The sequence below is a fragment of the Poecilia reticulata genome, chromosome 9 (genome assembly GCF_904066995.2).
Source record: "Poecilia reticulata chromosome 9, P_reticulata-male-v2, whole genome shotgun sequence".
Classification (NCBI taxonomy): domain Eukaryota; kingdom Metazoa; phylum Chordata; class Actinopteri; order Cyprinodontiformes; family Poeciliidae; genus Poecilia; species Poecilia reticulata.
This window is the reverse complement of record NC_088838.1, coordinates 27,782,604-27,806,383: the sequence shown is the minus strand read 5'-3', so window position 1 is coordinate 27,806,383 and position 23,780 is coordinate 27,782,604. Positions and strand designations below refer to the sequence as shown.

The following is a 23,780-nucleotide window of genomic DNA, read 5'->3' as shown; positions in this document are numbered from 1 at the left end:
ACAGCACACCAAACAGAATTTGATCCACTCCACCTAAAAAAAACCCAACAGGCCCTGAGTCTTAGTTGTACAAAACATTCCTTAATGATGCCTCTTTAAGTAACATTTTGTGGAAAGATTTATCCTTAAACTTGAGGACAAGAACACAAATAGCTTCAGAATGAGGTCAAAAATCCAAATTATCTTCAAACCTCAATCCAAGTCTGACCGACCATTTTGCTGCAGTAACGCCACCAAAATGTCCCTAAAAACAACTTTATATCTCTGACTACAGCACTTTCAGTTACCTCTAATGTGTTTCATATCATATTTTCAAGACTTTACCAGCCAAGTCAGCAAAGGTATCCGAGAACCAGGGCCCACAATGCAGAGCAGAAACACTTTGATCCGTGTCGTAATTAGGTTAACGTTAGTGTTGTACAAGGGATACAACACTGCTACACCTTGTAGAAAAGTGTTTACTTGTAAGGTTGGCAATTTAGCTTTGGTTGTTCACATAAACCCCCAAGAGTAAACATGATATTTAAAAAAAAAAAAAGTATGAATAGGGAACTATTTTGGAATTCAGAACAGCCCACATATATTCAGTTGGCCAGTAGTTTTCTTTTTGCAGTTTTTTCCTCTAAACCATTAATACCACAAAATGATACTGTAAACAAAAGATCGAGATCATAATGGCACTGGCCTCGGCGGTTTTACAAAAGAGAAATAAAAAGAACAAGCAGCAGATGCCAGAGTCAGCATTTGCTCTGCTAAACTGGCACTGGTTTAATACCTAACTTTACTGGCAGAACACTGAAGCGGGAGCACATCCTGTTTCTTTGTGCCTCAGGGACACCATGGGCTTCCACTCTGTATCCTGACCAAAGCGTGCAGCATCGTTTGGTTTCCTCACCAACGAGCTCATGCTTGTTCTTTGTCAGCTTTCCACAACTGCTCCTTGGCTTCGGTGGGCAGCGTGTTGAAGAGGTCCTCTTCGACCACAAGACCGCTTCTCTTCAGCAGTCTGCACTCTCCCAGCTCCACGGGCAAACACTCCAGACGGTTTCCTCTGAGCTCCAGCTGAGTCAGTGCGGTCAGCTCTCCGAAGCGCGATGGGAGGGACTGGAGGCAGTTGTTCCCCAAGTTCAAGGTGCGAAGCTTTTTGCAGTGGAACAGCTCATTTGGCAGTGTCTCGATCTTTATTTTACAGAGTGTGGAGAGTTGCATTGGGGACGAAAAAAGAGCAGAAAATCATTAAATGAAGGCACTAAAGCTTAACATATGTAATATACAATAATATAAAATGGAACATCTTGTAAAAGTTTTAACATTCATTGAACGTCTCCACATTCTGTCACATTTTAAACATAAACCTCAATGTATTTTACTGGGATCTTATGTAATAGATCAGCGTTTCTGAACCTTTTTTGGGCCAGCGCCCCCCAGCCCTTATTCAGGTCCCTCACCGCCCCCCACCAAAGAATTTGTAGGCTACTTTGCACTGACTAGTATTTTATTATTAATATTACTATCACTATTGTAGATGTTTTGATTTTTATGCTTGTTTCTGTATTTATCATCAAAAATAATTTCCCAGAGAATAAAAAAGCCATGTGAATAGAAATTATTTTCACAGGCGTCTATGAAAAATGCAATGAACATTCAAGTTAAAATTTGTAGGCCTAACAGCATCCAGTCAGAGTGGAAAATATATTCTTATTCCGTGTCATTTTCTAGTTGTTAAATATTCCACAAAATGACCAGATAAAAGATGTTCAACATGCCAGTTTAAACTTTGATCTATTTGCAAAACGACTGAGCTCTGCAACATTAAAACATGGATAGAACTGTAACTACATTAATCATAGCTCTTCTTCTCTTCAGTGTTTGTCAGTTTCTGGTGGTGCAGCTCTGTGCTGCCTTCAGGAAAATGGGACATCAGAGTATCATCCATAAAACTTCACCCACATGACATCTAAGGTGCAGGGCGGTCGGGAAGCGTATCGATGGGGAAAAGGCAGACTGACATAAACCTTTTAAAACAACGGAAACAATTTCTGCATTCTGATTATTGAAATTTTAAAGTGCTGTGTTGTTCCATCACCCCCGTTTCATACCGGACCACTTACAGCACCGGTGTTAACGCTATAAAATGAACGCTCTCTATCGTATCAGCCATGGAGGGATTTCTTTATTTCTTTATTTAAATGGGTTCATTTTTCAGAGGGATACACAGTGAGGGTGTCATGATTTTAGCTACCAGTAGCAGGAGAACGGAGCTGCGTCAAGAAGCTAACAGAAGCTAACAAACACTGAATAGAAGAAGAGCTGCCATCGATACAGTTGCAGCCAGGCATGATTTAATGTTACACAAGACAGTTTTACCAAGAACATATCCCCTGTAGCTGAGACATTAGGTTTTATTTTGCTGGTTTATAAATCACTCAATGACTCAGCATCAAAATATATTCGAGACTTGTCGTATTAATCCACCAGACTTCACAGGTCTTTTGGTTCAAGCCTACTTTCAGTTTTTATGCTTCTTTAATTTGACGCAAACTTTCAGTAAACTGCAAAAATGCGGAGTTCCTTTACATCAAGGGTAAAACCCCGTCAGAGTAACCTGCAATAATTCTAGACCGGGAAATCGTTAATTTTAGTGTGTATTCCAACTTTCATTACTTTCCATTAAAGTTTGTTTTATGTATTGTTTCCCATTTAAAGCTCTTATAAATTCTTGCTGAAATGTGAAAAATAAACTTCCTGTGCCATTGCTTTGATAAAATCTCAAATCAAATACATTTGTGGTCTTGTTACAAAATGAGGCGTGCATACTTTTGCGAAGCAGTTGGAATAAAGAAGAGTGAATTTCAACAACTCACCCGGTTGGCTGTCACTGCCATGTACTGTAGATTCTGAAGGTAACCAATGTCTGTTGGAATGTATGTCAAGTTGTTGTGGCTCAAGTCCAAGACTCGTAGTTTCCGGCAATAAAACAGCTGGCTGGGAATCTTCTCAATCTTGTTTCTGTTCAGATGCAGCTTTTCCAGGTTGGTCAGAGTGCCAATTTGAATGGGAATGTAGGCGATCTGGTTGTACCAGAGCTTTAAGCACACCAGCCGATGAAGGTGCTGGAAGCTGATTATCTCCTCGATGGTCTTTAGGTTGTTGTCCTTCAGATCAATCTCCTGTAGGTTGTGCAAACTGAAGATGGAGTGAGGAATGCGCTCCAGGTCACAGCGAATGAGCTCCAGCTCGGTAAGGTTCACCATCTTCTTCAGGCTGTTCAGCACCATCAGCTTGGTGCCTTCATTGTTGATGGAGAGCTTCTGGAGGTGTAAACCCACATCGGTCACAACTTGAGGTAGCTTGGTGAGGTTGCTCTTCAGGCGGAGAACTTTGAGCCTCTTGAGCTCGCGGAGCCCATCGATGACAATGTAACGGTTGTTCTCAGCACTCAGGTTCCCTGTGAGATGAAGCTCACTGAGGTTCTTTAAACTGTAAATCCATAAAGGAATTTCTTTAATGTCGGTGAACTTGATGTGAAGAGACTTGAGGTTCTCTCGCAAAAAAGCCAAGGCGGGAGCTTCGATTTTGGCTGGAGTGTGATAGAGCCACATCTCTCTGAGGTTGACGAGCTGCGCAATGATTGGTGGGATGGTAACATCTGGGATAAGCTCCAGTTTGAGAACCTCCAACTCCATCAGATCGAACACCGTATCTGGAATGCCGCTCAGCATGAACAGGTGCAACTCCAACTTCTCCTGAGAGTTCTTGGTTATCCTCTGCCTGAGCTTGTCAAGCGTCCACTCATTGTTCAGGTTGAGCTGTCTCAGCTTATTTTCACTGACTTCTGAGAGGAACACAGCGAAACGTTTGGAGTACAGAGGATCATACTGGTCTATCATGTGCAACATAAATGCAAAGTCATTCTTCACGTCGGGTATATCGCTGTAACTGCTCTCTTCCCTGATAGATTCGAAGGAGTACTTCTTCAGAGAGCGCCGCAGCATCCAGCAGAGTGTGTACATGCAGATAAGTCCATACACGACCACTAAGCAAATGTAGAAACACGCCAAGATTTTAAAAAGTGTCGCCAGTGGATGAGCACAGTGGTACACTCTGTAACCAGTCAGGTTTTCTATATTCACAGAGCAGTCCACATTAAACTGAATGTCTTGAACATAATACCCCGTGTAGCAGATAATTAAAATGAACTTGATTACTTTGATGATAGTCTGGCGGATGTATAATCTGTACACGATGTCTCCTTCTTCCACGTGGATACGGAACTTCTTTACTTTTTCAAACAGGGCTTTTGCCTGTTCTCCTTCTTTCTTGTCCAAAACTCCCGTTTCAGTCCTATCAACGATGCCTTGCTCAAAACGCGTCTTTGTTTTCTGAATCATTGGAACGCTTGCTTCAACATCCTCACTTATCACAGAAGCCTTGTGGTCAAACGATCCATTCATCTTCATTGGTTTGGGATCGCTTTCTTCAACCACTGTCTCCGACAGTGCCCTTGTTGTCCATGGAGAGTCAAAACATTTAAGCAAGATGGATACAAAGTGTTCTAGTTTGGAGCTAGTCCGAGGAAATTTAAACCAAAAGTTGCTACAGGCTAGAAAAATAAGAGTGTGGAGTAATACCAAATAGGGAAAGTACTTGGCGAACCAGTGCAACTTATTTTCATAGCACACTGCATCAACGTAATTGTACTGATGGCGGTCCAGATTGTACTGGATCCCTTTCGGTTCTAGTAGGGAGGATGTGGACAGGGTGGAGCTGAAGTTCTTTTTACAGGTTTCATTGACGATCCATTTGCAGGGAAGGCAGATCATCTTGTCCTGGGTGATCTGAAGTGTGCCGCCAAACACCGAAATCATGAGCATAACAATGGAGATGTAGTCGGTGAACACATCCCACCATGGTTTCAGGATGCGGTACGCTGGCTGTGTGTCCACAAAGTACCGCAGCTCAGTGATGGGGATCATGGCTCATCTGTGAGAGGGAAAAATAAAGAGTTAATGTCACTGGTCTGCAGGAAACAATTCCTTTTTTTTCAGTTCTGACAAAAACAACAAAATTAAGCTGGCAATTTAATACTTTAATAGCCCTCCCAAAAACCCCAAAATAGAGTTGAGCATTCATATCAGAAAGTACTAATCTTTGATTCTAGAGTTTATTGTATTAATGATCTCATAAATTACCTTTTGAACAAAAATGGTTTATATCATAGGTTGAATTATTTTACATCCATGCCGTGTTTTAATTTGAAGGCTTATTTGAGAGTAACTTCTGAAATGAGGCACTTAAAGGTGAAACACAAGCAATTCAAGGTTGGTTAATATTTTAAAAAGTAATGTGCATTGCTTTTATGAATATAACAGTGATAAAGTCACTCATGAACCATCGGTTTGAGAGTTGGTCATTGTTTCTGACTAAGGAGATTCTGCACTAAATAAAAGGTACATACAAAAAAAATAAAACCATGAATTTTTCTGGAGGCAGACTTTCTTTTCACATCCACTCTACACAACCCACTTCTAGACACAACAAGGCTTAAAGGTTTATAAAATAACAAAGCATGAGAAAAAGTGTATCGTTATATGTGTATTGTTGTATAATGTTTCAGTTTCAATCAATCAGTGTTTCAATTAACTGAGTGAGCTACACTTTTATTGATTCAAGAACTAATTAATAAGATATGATTTATCTAACAACAAAGGGAAACAGAAGAACATCTAAATGTTACATCAAATGTCAAAGCATTCATTCATAAAATATAAATGTCAATTTGTTTTGAATTCTAAAATTATTTATTAAAGATAATGACCCGTCTACATTAAGAAAAGCAATTGGAACAAATTACAGGTTTGGAGATACAGTGGGGAGAACAAGTATTTGATACACTGTTGATTTTTCAGGTTTTCCCACTTGCAAAGCTTGTAGATGACTGTAATTTTTATCATAGGTACTCTTCAACTGTGAGTGATAGAAGCTAAAACAAAAATCCAGAAAAATACAATGTATGATTTTTAAATAATTAATTTCCATTTTATTGTGTGAAATAAGTATTTGATACACCAGAAGAAAGAAACTTAATATTTGGTACAGAAACCTTTGTTTGCAATTACAGGATCAGACATTTCCTGTAGTTCTTGACCAGGTTTGCACACACTGCAGCAGGGATTTTGGCCCACTCCTCCATACAGATCTCCTCCAGAGCCTTCAGGTTTCGGGGCTGTTGCTGGGCCACACGGACTTTAAGCTCCCTCCAAAGATTTTCTATTGGATTAAGGTCTGGAGACTGGGTAGGCCACTCCAGGACCTTAAGATGTTTCCTACGGAGCCACTCTTTAGTTGCCCTGGCTGTGTGTTTTGGGTCGTTATCATGCTGAAAGACCCAGCCACGACCCATCTTCAGTGCTCTTACTGAGGGAAGGAGGTTGTTGGCCAAAATCTCACAATACATGGCCCCATCCATCCTTCCCACAATATGGTGCAGTCGTCCTGTCCCCTTTGCAGAAAAGCATCCCCAAAGAATGATGTTTCCACTGCCATGCTTCACGGTTGGGATGGTGTTCTTGGGGTTGTACTCATCATTCTTCTTCCTCCAAACATGACGAGTGGAGTTTAAACCAAAAAGTTCTATTTTTGTCTCATCAGACCACATGACCTTCTCCCATTCCTCCTCTGGATCATTCAGATGGTCATTTGCAAACATCAGACGGGCTTTGACATGCGTTGGCTTAAGGAAGGGCACCTTGCGAGCACTGCAGGATTTTAATCCTTGTCGGCGTAGAGTGTTACTGATTGTTTTCTTTGAGACTGTGGTCCCAGCTCTATTCTGGTCATTGACCAGGTCCTGCCGTGTAGTTCTGGGCTCATTCCTCACCTTCCTCAAGATCAATGATGCTCCACGAGGTGAGATCTTGCATGGCGCCCCAGACCGAGGGAGATTTTCCATTATTTTGTATTTCTTCCATTTTCTAATAATTGCACCAACTGTTGTTGCCTTCTCACCAAGCTGCTTGCCTATTGTCCTGTAGCCCATCCCAGCCTTGTGCAGGTCTACAATTTTATCCCTGATGTCCTTACACAGCTCTCTGGTCTTGGGCATTGTGGAGATGCTGGAGTCTGATTGATTGAGTGTGTGGACAGGTGTCTTTTATACAGGTAACGAGTTCAAACAGGTGCAGTTAATACAGGTAATGAGTGGAGAACAGGAGGGCTTCTTAAAGAAGAACTAACATGTCTGTGAGAGCCAAAATTCTTACTGGTTGATAGATGATCAAATACTTATTTCACACAATAAAATGGAAATTAATTATTTAAAAATCATACATTGTATTTTTCTGGATTTTTGTTTTAGATTCCATCACTCACAGTTGAAGAGTACCTATGATAAAAATGACATCTTCTACATGCTTGGCAAGTGGGAAAACCTGAAAAATCAAATACTTGTTCTCCCCACTGTAGGTGCTTTCAATATAAATTAAAGCTATGGAAACAGCCTGTGCCCACTAGAGTTTCAGAGCAGTCTGACTGGTCAGAATGTTATAAAAACAGCAGAGTGTTTTATTAAAAAAACAACAACAAAAATACAAAAATACATGACAATTATAATCAGCAAGAAAGTAAAAAAAAAAAAAAAGAAAAGATTGGTCATATATTAGCATTATGCAAACAGGTTAGCATAATGACAGCATTTCAGTGAAGAAAACATACAGAAAAACTTATCATGCATTCAAAAATATTTTACAAAATGAAAAAAAAGCCATAACCCTATATGTATGCTTTGAATTTCCTTTATGCAAGTTAAAGATTTAGTAAAATCTTGCAACAGCATTTCACAGGTAATGTGGAACTTAACTATAACCAACAGCAGTGCAGGTACTTTCCTTGTTCTGCAGCTAAACAAATGAGTAATAAACATTTTCAACATAAAACTGAACAATAAAGCTAGTATGTTGCTCAGTTAATGTAAGTATTTAGCACTGATGTTGAACACAGATATTAAGCAGCTCCATTACTCTGCTCATTATGGTAGTTAAACAGAGCTCTGATCGTGATTATTCATCACATTTATCCACATGGAGCGGTTTAGAGCCGTCCTCCCATTATGACAAATTGTTAAATCTCCACCTGTTGCAGTTTTTATTACACCTGAGTGGAAGCCTGTCGCAGGGCTGCATAATAAGGAAAATTATACAGCTGGAATATTAGTATTATTGTAATGTTACAGCACAGTTCAACAATTGTAATTATCACTTTTTGAGATTCACGTATTTCAATTTGTTTTCTAGAAATTGTCTAATCACTCTACATTGCCGATTTAATTTAATCACATTTTTATATAACATTCTGCATTTAAATAAAAAAAAAAAACAATTGTCAGTTTTTTTTCAGTAAAGGGAAGATTTAAGATGAAGGTATCGGGCAATAATTTGATTTTCAAGGCAAGTCGGTTCTTGAAGGACAAAATGAAAATGCATTTTTTTACACTAAAAGATTGATTTTAAATAATTATGGCTTCCATATAAACCCCGTCCCCGCATCGTCCCAAAAAAGAAAGAAATCCAGATTATTCTTTTTGTAGGACAATAATGTGATAATGTCTTCTTTATCAAAATCACACAGAAAAGAGAGACACTATTTTGATTAATACGAAATAACTGCTTTGTACTCAAAGAATATTGCAATAGCGGCATCAGCTGTGATAATATTTTTCAAACCTTTCTCTTTCTTCTCCGTCATTTGTTGCTTCTAACTTTTTCTGTAACCTTTAGCATTTGAGGCGCCATCACAGGAGCCAGGTTTCTGGATTACCCTAAAACAAGCCTTACAATGTTTTTTTTTCTAAATTATGTTACTCACTGATCTGTCATTCCTCTTATTATGCAAACATTACATCATAACTGATGCTGCACATGTGAAACGAACTAACCCCACCTAATAGAAAGGTTTTAATCCACTGCTAAGCAGGAATAAATCCTTGATGCATGCAAATTTAATCCACACGGTAAGCGCAGACGTTAAATATGCCCAACGCAAAAGTAGCAAAATGCTGACAAGACATAGATGAAATGCAGAACTGTCTTAGATGGAGATGAAAAACAGAATTACTTACAAATCCAAACTGTGAAGCCCAACAAAGCCATTTATAAAGAAGAGTAGAACTCTCCGCAGCTACCGTCCTTTGTCTCCGCTGTCCATGAAAGCCTGATCCAGCCCTTCGGATCAACCTCTCGCCTCGTGTGACGGCACCACACCCAACATGCACGCTAAAGAAGGCCTTCTTCTAAGAAGACATTCCATTTTGGCGTGTTTAACCCAAACAACGCGAGCGCCAGAGGAGCCACCTCGCTCCCCTCCTCTCTATTCTTAGCCATTTCCGTTAATAATACCCAGAGTATTGTCTGTGGGGGCCTTGAGAAGCACCTCCCTCGACCTTCAGGAGAAGATCCTGTTTACCTTACGGATGCTTCTGTCTCCATCCACTGTCTCTCCGGAATACTCTGCCATCACCCCTTGAACTCCCACCTCCCCCAAATCAAGCACGCGCATGCACACACACACGCACACACACACATAACAAGAATAGGGGCTGGCATTCATCACTGCTTGTACTTTGTCAGGAAACTGTAAAGTCGAGGGGCCGAGGCGCCTAGTGTGATCTTTTGCCAAAAAAGCGAGCACACCCTGGCTTCAGTGCTGAGGAACGTTTACTCACCTAACAGCATCTCAGATGCAGCAACTTGGATGGGTGGATAGATTAAGCAGCACCAGGTCCACCAAGATAATAAAACACTGGCCAGTTCGGAGGTGTTATCTGAGCTCCAGGCCCTGATGATGTCCCGGGTGGAGCAGCCACTCTCTCAGCAGCCAGCAGTCTTCATGGACCATTTCCTTTTTCATCGCCATGCCAGTTCAACGGGAGATCTGAGCAGAAGACATTTTAGGGGATGAAAATGTGGTTCCTGCTATTTTCTAGTTTATGTGAACATGGTAATGCTCAACGGTCCTGATAGAAACATTTATTCAAGCATATATGATGCTTTGAAGAGACATACAGGTTATTTTAATGTTACGAGCCAGGTTTTTTTTTTACTCAAACTCACAAAGTATAAATAAACAAAACAAATAAAGCAAGCTGGACTTAATTTTTCTATTTATTTTTGCTATTTTGGTGGAAATCCCTATATAATCACAACATTATTTCTCTTCTCATCCTACCCTTTGGTAGGATGAGAAGAGAAATGGATGAGAGGATCAGAGTTCTGTGGAGGATGTACATTTGTGTATGTTGAAATTAATTTCCTCCATCTGAGATATTTAATTGCATTCTCTAAGGTTGCCACAGGTTGTTTGAAAACACTACATGGACTTCAGAAAGAAACTATCAAAAGAAAATCTACGGACACTCTTCACGATGTGGATAAATGCGGACTGGAATGACACATTTCGATAATGTCTGGTAATTTGCTATTGACATATTTTCAATCAAGTCAGCAAATTTTTTCGGCGAACTACGAAATAGTGTAAATATCTACGGCAATGCAAGAGGAACACTTAATGTTTACTAATTGTATTAGTGTTTTAATATAGTTTCTTCATGGGTTCATCCGAGTAGTCTCTGGGAGAGACTCTTGTATAGATTCTAGTTTCAGTATAACTAGAATCTGCACTGAAAAATGCACTTAATTCCTCATTAATGTTGATCACATCTCTACTCTTGTGCCAAATTTGTAGTTTTCTTGTTCAATGCCCTCCCAAAACTTCTTGCAAAAAAATGATTACGGAGCTGTTGTTGGTTCAATATTTACTTCATATTGAAAAGAGATATTCCAGTTATCTGTAACTTTTAACGTACTACCTTGCCAAAGAACACAGCTGACGACAGACTGTAAAACAAATTCCTTTTACTTTTCGCCAAAGTAGTTGATCCAGTTATTTACAGAAAGTTAGAGGCAGGTGACTTTTCTTTTGGAATTATTCGATGAAATTACGCGACATTAAAATCTCACCGGTATCCGATAAAGAAAAACACACCTGACCTGCAAGAGATTTACTTTTTGCAAAGATAAAAAAAAAAAAAAACGTATTTGCAATTAAAATACATTGGCAAACAAAGCTACCCCAGCCACTAGCTCATGAGCTACATGCTAGCAGCTCCTTCTGTTTCTACAATCGGAAGTTTGCATTCTGACAATCGCTTTAGCTCATAGGAAATGTGGACTTTTAATCCTAAAATGACGCGGTTGGAATCTGTAACTTACTATGAATGGTGATCCGCATTCGAGCCGAACGTTCAATTTTAATACTATTTATCGCTGACCAAATATGCGCTTGCTAGTTAGCCATCGTCCAAGGCATCTTTGCAACTTTCGTGACTGAAGCGAGCGGTGGCGCTGTGGTGTGCAACCGATTTCGAAGAAGAAACTGTCTTCTTCTGCTTTTCGCTGACAGAGAGATATTTGTTTTGATCCAGAGCTTTTTATTACTTTTTGGTTGACATCATAGCAGCCAACATAATGTTTCACACTAACTGTCTGCTGCGGGTTTCGTCTTCGCTCCGGGCGGCTCGCTGCCTGATGCCGAACCGACGAGCTGCTCCGCAAACTGTTACATGTTCACGTCACTGCATGTCAACATTCCACAAAAAGGACACTGGACACAGGGATGCGAACTTTGGAGGACCAGGTTACCGCACCAATAAGGTCTTTTCGTCGAGGAGTTATTCCACGAGCGAAGCTAAACTTAACTGCTGGAACTGTAAAGAATTTCTTGACAGAACTCCTTCTTTCTTTTGCGACTCATGCAAAGCGATCCAACCCCCCGAGGAAGGGGCGTCCTACTTCAAGATCCTGGACTGGTCAGTGTCGCACGTTGCCTCTTTCCATTTGTCCTACTTGATTGTGTCTCTGTCAGCAAAAATAGTTAAGTTCACCAGCTGTTTCCTTTCTTGCAGTGACTACACATTCACATTGGACACACATAAGCTCCAGAAAAGATACTTGCAGCTTCAGCGGACTCTTCATCCAGACAACTTCAGCCAGAAATCTGTGGTAGGCAGATGATCTTGTAAGGTGCAGGGAGATCAGCTGAGTCAGAGAGAGGCTTTCCTGTGTGAGTCACCCTGTGTGGCTCAGGAAAGCTCAGTCCTCCGGTGTTACTTGTTCTGTTTTCCTGTTGGCCAGTTTAATATACATTTACTTAGGCAATAACTCTATTTTAATAGCAAAAATATTCAAAATATAAGTAATGTCAACAGCATGTTTTAAATAAAATGTTGATAAATAGGATGAGAAGCAAATATGTTTTATAATAATATCAATGACTATCAATATCAGTCGCTTCATTATATCCTAAAATCACAAAGTATTGTTTTGGGTATTTGTTTTGTCATTATTTTTTTTTATATCTCTTGCTCTACAGTCTATCGTAAAACGATTTAATCTTTTGCTATGACCTAATTAAATAAACCCAGTGTGGGAGGAGATTACCACTTAAATGCAGAACAATCCAATTTTATGACATCATCGTTGGCAATGTTAAGTTGGACTAATAACATGCAAAACACTGGGAAACACATATACAATCTGGAATTTAACATATTGATTGTATTTTGGAATACAAAATGGTGCTGCACCATTTTTTGCCTTTGGTGAGCCTCGACTTCTGCGACTGAATCATTTATTTACTTTCACAGAAAGAATGACATTTTCAACACTGTGTTGTTTTTTTTAATGGATAATTAAGTCCTGGTTTAAATACTCCATAAAGTGTGGTTGGCTGATTTGGCCCCAAGGTCAAACATGAGAAAAAACATTGAATATTTCTTTTTGTGTCTTCATAAAAAATTGGAGGCTACAGTAGTCTTAAATATCTCTGTTCAATGTTGTATCCACATTAGTAGAATCTGAAAATCAAAGCAATCTATATTTTGGACTGGAGATCATTAAATGTAATGCGTCCATTCATGGTGTATGCAGAAGCAAGTGCAACCTCACACCGATTCACACCCAAGAACACAGTCCAAGCAGAAAGACCCCAGGTCAGGATTCAAACGACCTTTCTTGCTGCAAGGCAAAAGTTCTACCATCATTTTGCAGGCTACAAAATAATCTATCCAGATTATTTAAAAACAGTGGAAAAGCCCTTTGACTTAATGACGAACTGGAATCCATGACTTTGGTGTATCTTCTTGCAGTTCCTACACCATAGCATTCACAATATGTTTGTAAAAAAAAAGAAAATGTTGTCTTTTTTTTATTATTGCTTATTCCACAGCCTGATGGTGTAGCAATCTGAGTACTGAGCAGTGCAGTCCATAATCTATATGATTGATGTGCATTTCAGTTCAACTGTAGATCTGTGTTATCAACGTCCGCAGACTTTGATGGATAGGGTCACAGATAAAATATATTCCTAATAATATGCAAGGCGGGACTTTAAAATAATAAATAGAATAAATAAATAAACGGTTTCATGACTATCTAATATCTATCTAAATAGTTTACCTAAAAAGACAGTGTTTCCTCTAATAAGCTAAAAAATAAACTATGCAAAGAATGATCCATGGCATCAAAAATTAAACAACAAAAACAAAAGAAAAATGGTCTCTACAAGTTTTTTCCCATTGTACTTTGATTTCATTGCTTGTTTTACTCCTCCTGTTAGAGTAGATCTGTGGTTATAGCCGATTCACTTGAATAATTTAAAGGGCAAAATATTGGCTCACATTATTCAAAAGAGCTGTTAAAGCTAGAAGGTCTGCTTGGTCAAGTGAGAAAAAGAGACTCGGTAGGCAAAAAAATATATATATTTTAGAACTAGAGCATCTGAACAGCTTAAAAGACTCTTCTAAGAAAAGAGCTCTGTCTTCTGAGAGGGGTTTAACTTTAAGTGGGCATCATTTGAAAGGGGCACGATTTGAAGATGGTCTATTGCAGAGCATTACCAAAAGAAGCATACAGCAGATAAATCGCTAAAATCATTTCCATAACCCTCAATTTGAACACAGAATGTGAAAATATACAAAGCCTGGCAAAAATATGTATGCCTCTTCATTTTCTTTTTACATTTGGTCATGTTACAGCCATTTCAGTTCAGTTTATTTATACAGCACCAATTCACATCTCAAGGCACTTCATCAAAATAACCCATCAGTTTATATACAGAAATGCGTCTTTTGCTTCATTCAGATGGATTCAAAGTCAATTAGATTCTAGTTATCAAACAATGCAGTCAAGATCAGTTTATTACTCAAATTAGTCAAATATGTTTCCTCCCTTCTGCTCCTGATGAGCATGTAGTGACAGTGGACAACAATCCCTCTCGCAGAGCATTTCTTATAGGCTGTAAAAGGCTTGACACAACAGAGTATGTTCACTTTCCAGCAGGCAACATACAGCCACAGCTACAGTGCAGTTGTTTTGATCATAGCATGTTAGAATGGTGCAGTAAAAGTCCACATGTAAATCCAATTGAAAATTTTTTGCTAGGTTTGCAGATTCCTGTTTACCGATGGCCTCTGTTCAATCTGATTGAACTTTGGCTGCTTTGCAAAGAAGAGTGAAAAAAAAAAAAAATCATTGCTGGACGAGGAAAGCTGATGGATACCTACTAAACAACTTGCATTTTGATCCCAGCTACATGTTGTTGACTCAGGTGGACTGAATAAAAGCACACACAGCCATATGCTTATTTTTATTAAAAAAAAAAAAAAAACATGCATCATTTTCCTTTTACTTAACTGTTATGCAGTGCTTTGTGTTTGTCAATAACATTAAGTCTAAATAAAATCCAGTGAAGTTTGTGGTTGTTGCATGACAAAATGTGGAAAAATTAAAGGTTATGAATAATTTTGCAGGACATTATCGCCACAGACTTAAGACTTAATGTTTTCTATAAAATGGCATCATTATAAACCTTTATATAGCATGTAGGAGCAATAACAAAACAGCTATTATTTCTATAAGACTCTTTGAGAAATAATTTAAAGAACAAATCATAAAAAAAGACTCGAAAATATGCTTAAAGTCATCACCCAAGTTATCTTATAGGGTAAGCATTTTCAGATCTATTAATTAATTTTTCTTTACAAAAATGCTTCGTTTAGTATTGTTCATGTTTTACAGAAAATGTCCTATTTAGATTTAATTAAGCTTTATGCTGCCAAATAGGAGCTCTGATGAAACTGGAATGGGATTATTTGGATTTAATAGTCTTTAATTACTATTTGATCTTTGTTTAAGGATTGCATGCAATTATTCACAGCCAACATCAAAGACGTGAGGATACTTTGTTACTTAGAAGCAGGATAATATAAAATAATGCTGTCTTGTCTTAAGGTTAATTAAAAAATATACATTTTATAAGAACAAAAAAATTCTTGTAGTTATGAAGTCCAGCTCCCAAAGTGTTAATAGACTCTCTCTCCTGTTATCACCCATTGTCAGAGCATCCAGCGTAAATCTGTTGTCCTCTGCATATCGGAGGTCAGGTCGTCGGGGGTAACAGGTTCAGGAAAGAAACGCAGACACCCTTTTCCCCGGCAACTCTCTCCTTCTCCACATGTTGGATCTCAAGCTGTTCCCAGACCAGAAGGGGATATATAGTGGAGCTCTTGGCTGCCCCCAGGGTCTCCTCCGAGTGAGACGTGGCCAGAAAACCTCCAACAGGAGCAGCTCAGGAGGCATCCTAATCAGATGCCTCCACCACCTCCACTGACTCCTTTCAATGCAGAGGCACATCACCTGTACACTATATTGTAGCACATACTAATTCCCCCAGCTGTTATTATAGACTTATAACAGATAGGAGATATATACCCCTTCATTTGTTGACCCACATGTGGCCTCTAAAAAATTCCTCTGCAATAAGACTATTGATTGTTTTGCTAGAATAAACACAGATCTATCCGTGTTTATTTCTTACTTAACCTTCTTTTGCCAGAATAGGGAGAAAAATTCAACATAGTTTTTCACCTACCATTTTGTCTTTACAAGCCAACATGCTATGATTGGATAAACAATGAGAAAAGATGATTAAACGTAATCAACAATTGTCACTGTTGATTTACATGCTGATTATTTTCCTTATTAGTCATTATGCTGTTTTCCTGCTGAGGGCGGCTGCTACTTAAATGGAGTGTTTTGTCACATGTTGAGGATGAGATTGGCTGTTTGTGTCACTGGAGCTACATGGCCCTGAACAGTTGTTGGCAGCCGTTTTGTGTAAAAGGATTCAAGTAAACGGATCATTTTGCAGAAGCATAATGTTTAAAAATTCAACCAATCCCACATTTAGAAATAAATGATGCCACACTTCTAGGCACATCTAGCAACTCTTATGAAATAAACGTGACTGAATTATTGAAGACATTAGAATTTGTGCTTTAGGTTTTGTTCTGGTTCATGAAGTGTTGATTTAGCTATCCATGACTCTCCCCCAGTTATGGATAACTAAATCCACAGATTTAATTATTCATGCCTTTTGCCCTATTATCTTACACAGTTTCACCTGGCCTTTCCAGAAAGTTCCACTTTTTTTCTTGTGAATACTTTCCCACAATTCTTTGGGCTCATGAAGATTCTGGGGAATGTAAAATGGCCTTTTGTGTTCTTTATGGTCAGCAGTGGTTTTCACTGTGGATTTCCTATATAGAGGTGATTTTTGCCCATTCTCTTTCATGTTTTAGAATAATGAATAGTGACAATAGCTTTTTCTACAAAGTGGTTCTTTTTGGTACATTTTCACATTATCTAGAGTTTTCTATGGATATCCATATGAAAAAGTAAGCAGATGTTTTTAAAAAAGTAATCCAAGTCCAAGGACAGAGAGGAGATCATCTTCTTTCTGATAAAGACGACCAGATGCTTTTATATTCTCGCATGAAATTAAACTAGGAAACAGCAGAATGTGTGGTGACATATCAAAGACATATAAAACCCAACTTGTCCAATATTATCTTTACTCTTTTATTTCTCACCCCCTCTTATCATTTTTTTTATTAACTAGGCATCTCCTTGCCTCTGGGGTCTTAAACCTATACACAAAGAAGCTCATTACTTTTACAAGGTTACAAGGCAGCCGCCTACTCCATTGGTTATTACTACTGGAAAAGATTCACGCTACAAGCCCATGGGCTAGAGCGTGAGACTATTGATTTTCACTAGAGCTGACAGACCCGATAGCTGCAAAATGTGCTAAGATATACCAAGCATTTCCTACATATTTTTCTCCCCATCTCATGTCAAGAGATCTCATATCAAACTCACACTTACACCCATTGTAGAGCCCCAAACCACAAGACTACAAAAGACAATGTATGTCATGCATCTAATTGTTAGCATCGCCAAGGATTTGGTGTTTGGCAGTGGTGTAGATCAGGCAATGTGGTAAAGTAGCTCCTATGTTGTTCTGTTCTGTCAAAGTTTAATGTTTTTCACTCTGCACTGAGATTGTTATTTATTTCAGATAAAAAACATGATTGATGTTATTAAGTGTAGATATTTTTACATTTTTAATGACTAAATATAACCTGTGTTGCTTAATTGAACTGAATTGAATCTTTTGCAGAAAGAACAGGAGTATTCAGAAAGCCAGTCTGCCCTCGTGAACAAAGCTTACAAGACTTTGCTGAAGCCGTTGAGTCGTGGTCTTTACATGGTGAGTGTAAATCTCTTCCTCATCTTCCAATAAGTAGTTAATTTTATGAACGTACGCTCTGATCGTCTCACCGCTTGTTTATTACAACTTTACAACTAAGCATTTATTTAGAAGAGCAGTGAGTTTGATGGACTTCCTTTGTGCGTTGCAGCTGGAGCTTGAGGGCATGCATCTGAAGGAGGGTACTGACTCTGTAGCTGACTCACACTTCCTAATGGAGTTGATGGAGATCAATGAAGCCCTGGAGGAAGCCCAGACTCCTGAAGAAGTCAATAAGATCGGCCAAGACACAAAAGGTAGAGGTTTACACTCCTAAGCTCTGCTGATTGTCATAAAGTTGCAAGAAGGAGCACATGATAAAAAGGAAAAGTGTAACCTGCTTATATCCCTCAGATATGAAATGATGTTAAATTTTCCTGATATTTTCTTGCTAATGATGTTAGCAAAGGACAAAACATATGAGATGACAGGGATGCTGGATCTAAATGTCTCTCTCACAGTGTAGTGGGTGGTTTTGAGGACTAAGGTTTTAATTTTACTAACACTTTTCCTCTGGGGAATTGTAAAACACTTCTTAGTAACATCAGGACCGGTGTACAGCAGGGATGTCCAACTCCAGTCCTCAAAGCCTCGGCATGTCCCGCCGGTTTTAAATGTGGCCCTGCTCCACCTGAAGTAATTCAAAGGACTCCTCAGCATGTCATCAACTTCTGCAGGAGCCTGATAATGAACCACCATTTGATTCAGGTGTGTTGAACCATAGGATGGTATAAAACATGAAAGATGCCGGCCTATGAGGATTGGCTTTCGTGACACTAGTTTATAATCCCACACAGTTTGGAAAAGTCTGAAATATAATTCAAGTATTTCTCAAGGATGACTAAGCATGGCAGAAAATTAAAGTAGATAGTTGAATTTCTAGACTTTATTCCTTCTATCCAGTGGTGATTGCAGGTGGCTATTCTAGAAATATCCACATAAATCCACGATGACATTTTGGATATTTTTATGCTTTATAAATGGCAACGAAATACTTTGGAAATTTGTGTGTTGAGAAGTGTGTAGGAGTCCTAAATGTAACAATGTCCTTCACAAGTAAGAAGAAATGTGATGACCTGCTCTCTCTTATTGTCATTCCATCACTCAGCCATGTCTGCTGTCGGATCGACACGTGGGTGTCAAACATTTCACTGATGAAACCATTTTCATTTCTAACCTTTTCTGAGCTGCGTTCTGATGGTTCTTCAATTATGTGTTAAGTATCACTCTTCAGCTCCAATAAGAGCTTTTCCAAATATAGCCTCTTCTGGCTTCAAAAGCATCAAGGTGGTGACTGCCAAATAAGGAAAATGAAACTTCCAAAAGGCAGCCCACATACCAGTTGGTGATGCCTCACTGTGCTACATCCTGGTCCTACTTATAGTCTGAGTCAAGTCCAATGATATCATCTAAAAATAATCTGTAGATTTGAGTTTATTACAGAAGCAACATGTCAACCAATAAAAATTACACAATAAAAGCTGTTGTTTTGGCAGCCCTACCTGAAAGGGTCTGCATTGTTTAATCTGTTTCCTATTATTTTGACAGTTTTATTATTGTTAAAAAATAATTATATTATAAATATTATTTTTAGTACAGTAGTTGTTAAAAACAACTGAGCTTTACAAAAGTTGAACAGAGGGAGTATAAAATAAAGAAATACTTACTTTCAGTTCATAACCATCCTGCATTATTCATTGCTTAAGGAGCACAAGCAAAACAAATAAATCCAATCAACCAAATGTGATGTATGTGAAACTGATGTTGTGAAATGTGTCCTTAATTTGAAACTGGATGTGAAACTGACTGCTTGACTTCCTGATTAATTTGAGCTAATAATTATCTCACTGAGAACATTAAAATCAAAATCTTATGGACTCAGTTGATACATAAATATGTAAAAAAAAAAATACAAAAACCAATAAAAAGGTGATGTGATGACACAATTATTGCATCCCCTCCTGACCTACTTGACCCCTGTGAGTTACACACCCTTGATCCTAATATACATGCACTATTCCAACCAGTGGTGCCTCAAAAGTGACAGCTACGGTTTAAACACATGAAAGGATTTATAAATAGTTAGCAAAAAAACTGAAACCATATGTGAACCATTAGACAATGGAGAAAAATTACCTGGTTTAATTGTCAAACTAAAAGTTCAGCCTAGGCTTTAAGACCCGAATACAATGAACATATCTGATATCATACAGCAGCTGCTCCATAAACCCGAGGGGAGAAACTAAAAAGACTGTTTCCTTAGTGCTTAAAACGTGATCTAGGAACACGTAGAAGAGTTTTTTCACTGATCTAAGAGCTACAACTGAGAACAATTATGGTGTTTTGTCTAAATGGAGATCTGAACCTAGAGAAACTCTGTTCTTCTGAGACATGGAGCATGGTCATATGGCTTGTTGGCAAGGAAACAAGGAAGTTGGTGCATTTTCATTCATCAGTAAATATTATGAAGTTCATGCCACAGCTGATGATTGTGTCTCAACTCTTACCACGACACAGTTCAGTTTCAGTTTTAATCGCTTGACATTTCCGTCGTGGTTGTATTTGAAAAGTTTCCATGTCTGATTTTTGGTGATGCCTACAAAGGAAAACCAAAAGTCACCTCAGCTTAGACCGTACCATGCAATTCAAAAAGCTACTTCATGACATCTTAGCCATGACTGCACCAGCTCGCTTGAGTTGTGCCAATTTGACAGACAGGAAACATTCATGTTTTTTGAATGGTTTTATCAAAGTCTAGTCTATTCTTTCTAAGAAGATTTAAACAGATTTACTTCTGCAGTTTTAATTTGATATACTTAGCAATTTGCTCCACCGATGAGTTTTACGCTGCATATTTTAAACTGTGTTAACAAGGCGCCTGTCTTTGATTCTTACAAACATGGTTTGTTACTTCAAATAAAGCAGGGAGGCTCGTGTGCTGTTGGGTGTGTAGGAATGAAAAGCAACAGACTGAAAATGCCTCGTCTTATTAGCACATGCAGAATTGGAACTTGTCTTCTTCTCCCCTGCAGGGAAACTCGCAGACTTGACGGAGCTGATAGATGCTGCCCTTCATGAAGGTATTATGATCAGATCTTCTTGCGAAAACATGATGTATTCCTCACACTTGAATATTTTGTTTGCGTTTTGATCTTTGCACAATCTCTTCTTTGTTACTGAGAGAGCAATTGATTGAGCTTTCTGATTTTGTTTTTGAACAGGGAAGCTTGACACAGCCAAGGAACTGCTCACACAAATGAAATACTATGCAAACATTGAAGAAAAGGTCAAAGCAAAGCTTTCAGATTTTATGTAATGTTTTCCCTCTATTTAATGTTTAATGCCCTCTTTTAAAGCTTTGTTTTAAATTGCATAAACTATTGCATATTAATGTCATTATATTATTTTATGTTTACAGTGGTAGAATAAAAGTGGATTGTATTCGGCCTAATTATTGTGTATTTAATCCTAAACTAGTCGTTTTTAAGTTAAAAACAGAATAAATCCATGGCTCTAATTACATGCATACATTATCTCCCTGGAATGTCGCTAATTTCACAAACCTAATCATATCCTCTTGTACCTAATGTGTCATCAAATGAGACAGAGATCTATAATTGGCGCTGATTTAAATGCTGCTCTGTGTTTATATGATTATCCTGCCTATCAGTTCAGCGTTTCATCATGTGGAACACACACAGATGCAGACGCAGGGCTCTTGCTTAGTTCTCCATGTTACCTTTAGGGGGAGACATAGCACCTTGACAACCGTCCTGCAGGAGAGCATCAGACTTTGCACTAACAGAATATGAGACCTGACTAGAGGGAGGTCCTTAATTGAGGTAGACAAGGTCTTGAATTATTAATGGTGGCTTCATATGTAGCATTAATGCTATGATAATCAGGAGAACCGCACTGAATGAAGATAACTCAATGAGCCCAAACATCTGTGGTCCTCGTAATTTAGAACTCATAAACTGAAGGGGATTTCTATCGTGCATTAAGGCTCGCAGCACACTGATAGATGCATCAAAACAGAAATCCATCCATCCTCTCATTTAATTTTCTTCTTATTTTTTTCAATACCAGTGATGAACAAAACTCATAAAACACAATTACCTACAAATAGAAGCTCAAATCATATCAGGGCCTTTGATCTGAGGAACTCTCCTGAAATATGAGACGTCTTGCATATTCTGACAGCTTGGGGTTAACCTTTAGATTACATATCGAGTATTATTCTGTGGTTAAAGGCTTCACACTGGCGGTGTTTAACATTGTTTTCGTCTTGCTGGAAACTCAACCTGACTGCCTGTTTATTATGCCCGGAACAACAATGTCATATGTTTGACTCTGGTGTTGCTTTTTTTAATTACGGAGCAGCAGTAACCTTAATATACTTGGATAGACAGTGAATTAAACGGGGGCCTCTCCCACCACAAGGAGACTAAAAGACCTATTCATTATTCATGTCGTTATCGGAAGGCATCTTCGGTGGCTTTAAATTAATGAGAAAATGTGATCGAACAACAGTGAGGCCACTGCTGTCTCCCACAACTCTTTGAAATTGAGTTTGAAAGAGACGAAATGGGGAAAAACTCACTACAGCTGAGCTGTGAAATTGACTTGGATGGGAAATCTTGGCAATTGAACTCGGTACATGGGACCACCTCGCAGCTTCTGGAATGACTTAGGTCAACATCAGGCAGACTAAACAAATTACAGCTGCTGCTGTAGAATTTGAAGTCACGGTTGACTGGGTTGTTTCACCTGCTTCACACAGGTAATCGGGATGCCAACTTTTTAAACGTTTTGGTTATTACAAGTGATTTAATTGTTCAGAAAAGTAGTAGAACTAACAGATGAGAGTGAGTTGTTTAGACCACTGTTAAGGATGTTTTAAAAGCCTCCTAAGTATTATTAATACATCTAAACAAAAGGAATAACTTGCAAAAAGGTGAGAGTTACTATTACTTTCCTTGCAATAAAAATTTTGTGATTCATTCCTGAAAATTCACTCTAACTTAATTGTCAGCTTTTTATAAAGAATATCCATATGGAGCTTTACAAATGGATTGACATTAAGTAAAATGCAAAATGAATAATTGTTCAAAAACTCAAGGGATACTTTTTATAGATTCAGATCACAGCTGGTACAATCTTTTACTTTTTACTCAACATGGCCTTTGCTTTCTCAGAAACTGAAATAAATCAAACTGAATAAGCAAACTGAAAAGACATGAACAGTTTTTTTTCCCACAGCAGTTCATCATCAGCATAGAGCTTTACTCAAACAGTTTTAATATTTTGACCAACATTTTTCAAAAGTTATAAAACAGTGACTGACACATGTGGAACGCCTTTGACAAACATTAGTCTGATGAACGGTCACTGCAGCGCACAATCTGATTAGAACCTAAAATATAGTTTGAAACCCAGTCAACAGTTTAGTCTGAGAAGCTCATATCTTAGTCTGTAACATAAAACAATGTGAGCGACCAACTAAACAAAAAGGCCGTCCAACCTTATGACTCATCACCTCAGATAAATCACCTAATTAAACATCCAAAAACCATAAAATTATGAGAACGGTTTGGGTTCTGTTAAACCAATGAAGGCTTTTCCAGAGATTATCAAAGGATCCAAATAAAATTTAAGGACCATTTGTTCCCCAATAAAATGTATACAGTATAAATAATCATTTTTTTTAAGTTGACATTGTTTTATCTTTTCTATCATTAAGAAATGTTTCATTTGAACGAAGACAGATTTTTAATCATTTCTCGGCTGTAATTGAAACCTCAGTAATCGGAGGACTGCAAAACTTGGATTTTTAGCTTGGATTGGCTTCACTCCTCTCTCTGAAGTCAGTGTTATGTAAGTGAACGCATTCAAGAGTGGAGTTAACTTTTTTCTTTGAATCTTTAACTCAGCAGTGCTGTTTTCTTTTTTACGTGATGAACTTGAAGTGAGGGCACATCATCTTGAAACCATTGAGCAGACTGCTCCATCTAGGAGTGGACGAAAAATGTATAAACATTGCAAGTCATGGTTAAATTTATTCATATTCCAGAAGAAAT

At 38.3% G+C, this 23,780-nt stretch overlaps 2 protein-coding genes across 4 annotated transcripts; one reads left to right on the top strand and one right to left on the bottom strand.

The window, feature by feature from the left end:
* Window positions 1-528: 528 nt before the first annotated feature.
* lrrc8ab (leucine rich repeat containing 8 VRAC subunit Ab) lies at window positions 529-11,396 on the bottom strand. Of its 2 annotated transcripts, XM_008417905.3 has the most exons (4): window positions 11,265-11,396; window positions 9,719-9,927; window positions 2,865-4,983; window positions 529-1,179 (listed from the first exon to the last, which is right to left on the bottom strand). In XM_008417905.3, exons 3-4 carry the CDS (start codon window positions 4,974-4,976, stop codon window positions 904-906), a joined length of 2,388 nt encoding a protein of 795 aa, XP_008416127.1. In that variant the 5' UTR covers window positions 4,977-4,983; window positions 9,719-9,927; window positions 11,265-11,396; the 3' UTR covers window positions 529-903. The 2 variants fall into 2 exon arrangements, with proteins under 2 accessions (XP_008416127.1, XP_008416128.1); XM_008417906.3 differs by lacking the exons at window positions 9,719-9,927; window positions 11,265-11,396 and adding an exon at window positions 9,116-9,503.
* Window positions 11,397-11,519: 123 nt separating this feature from the next.
* Window positions 11,520-21,141, top strand: hscb (HscB mitochondrial iron-sulfur cluster cochaperone). 2 transcript variants are annotated; one of them, XM_008417904.3, is made up of 6 exons: window positions 11,520-11,860; window positions 11,957-12,053; window positions 17,572-17,661; window positions 17,813-17,957; window positions 20,733-20,780; window positions 20,922-21,141. In XM_008417904.3, exons 1-6 carry the CDS (start codon window positions 11,520-11,522, stop codon window positions 21,014-21,016), a joined length of 816 nt encoding a protein of 271 aa, XP_008416126.1. In that variant the 3' UTR covers window positions 21,017-21,141. The 2 variants fall into 2 exon arrangements, with proteins under 2 accessions (XP_008416126.1, XP_081466959.1); XM_081610833.1 differs by lacking the exons at window positions 20,733-20,780; window positions 20,922-21,141 and adding an exon at window positions 18,240-19,936.
* Window positions 21,142-23,780: the final 2,639 nt, after the last annotated feature.

What these genes read in the sequence shown, in the direction of transcription:
- lrrc8ab (XM_008417905.3), bottom strand. Translation starts at nt 4,976, where the DNA reads ATGATCCCCATCACTGAGCTGCGGTACTTTGTGGACACACAGCCAGCG. An exon ending in TGGCAGTGACAGCCAACCGG is followed by an intron (nt 1,180 to 2,864) that starts GTGAGTTGTTGA and finishes TGTAAAATAAAG; the next exon opens with ATCGAGACACTGCCAAATGA.
- hscb (XM_008417904.3), top strand. Translation starts at nt 11,520, where the DNA reads ATGTTTCACACTAACTGTCTGCTGCGGGTTTCGTCTTCGCTCCGGGCG. An exon ending in TACTTCAAGATCCTGGACTG is followed by an intron (nt 11,861 to 11,956) that starts GTCAGTGTCGCA and finishes CCTTTCTTGCAG; the next exon opens with TGACTACACATTCACATTGG. An exon ending in GATCGGCCAAGACACAAAAG is followed by an intron (nt 17,958 to 20,732) that starts GTAGAGGTTTAC and finishes TCTCCCCTGCAG; the next exon opens with GGAAACTCGCAGACTTGACG.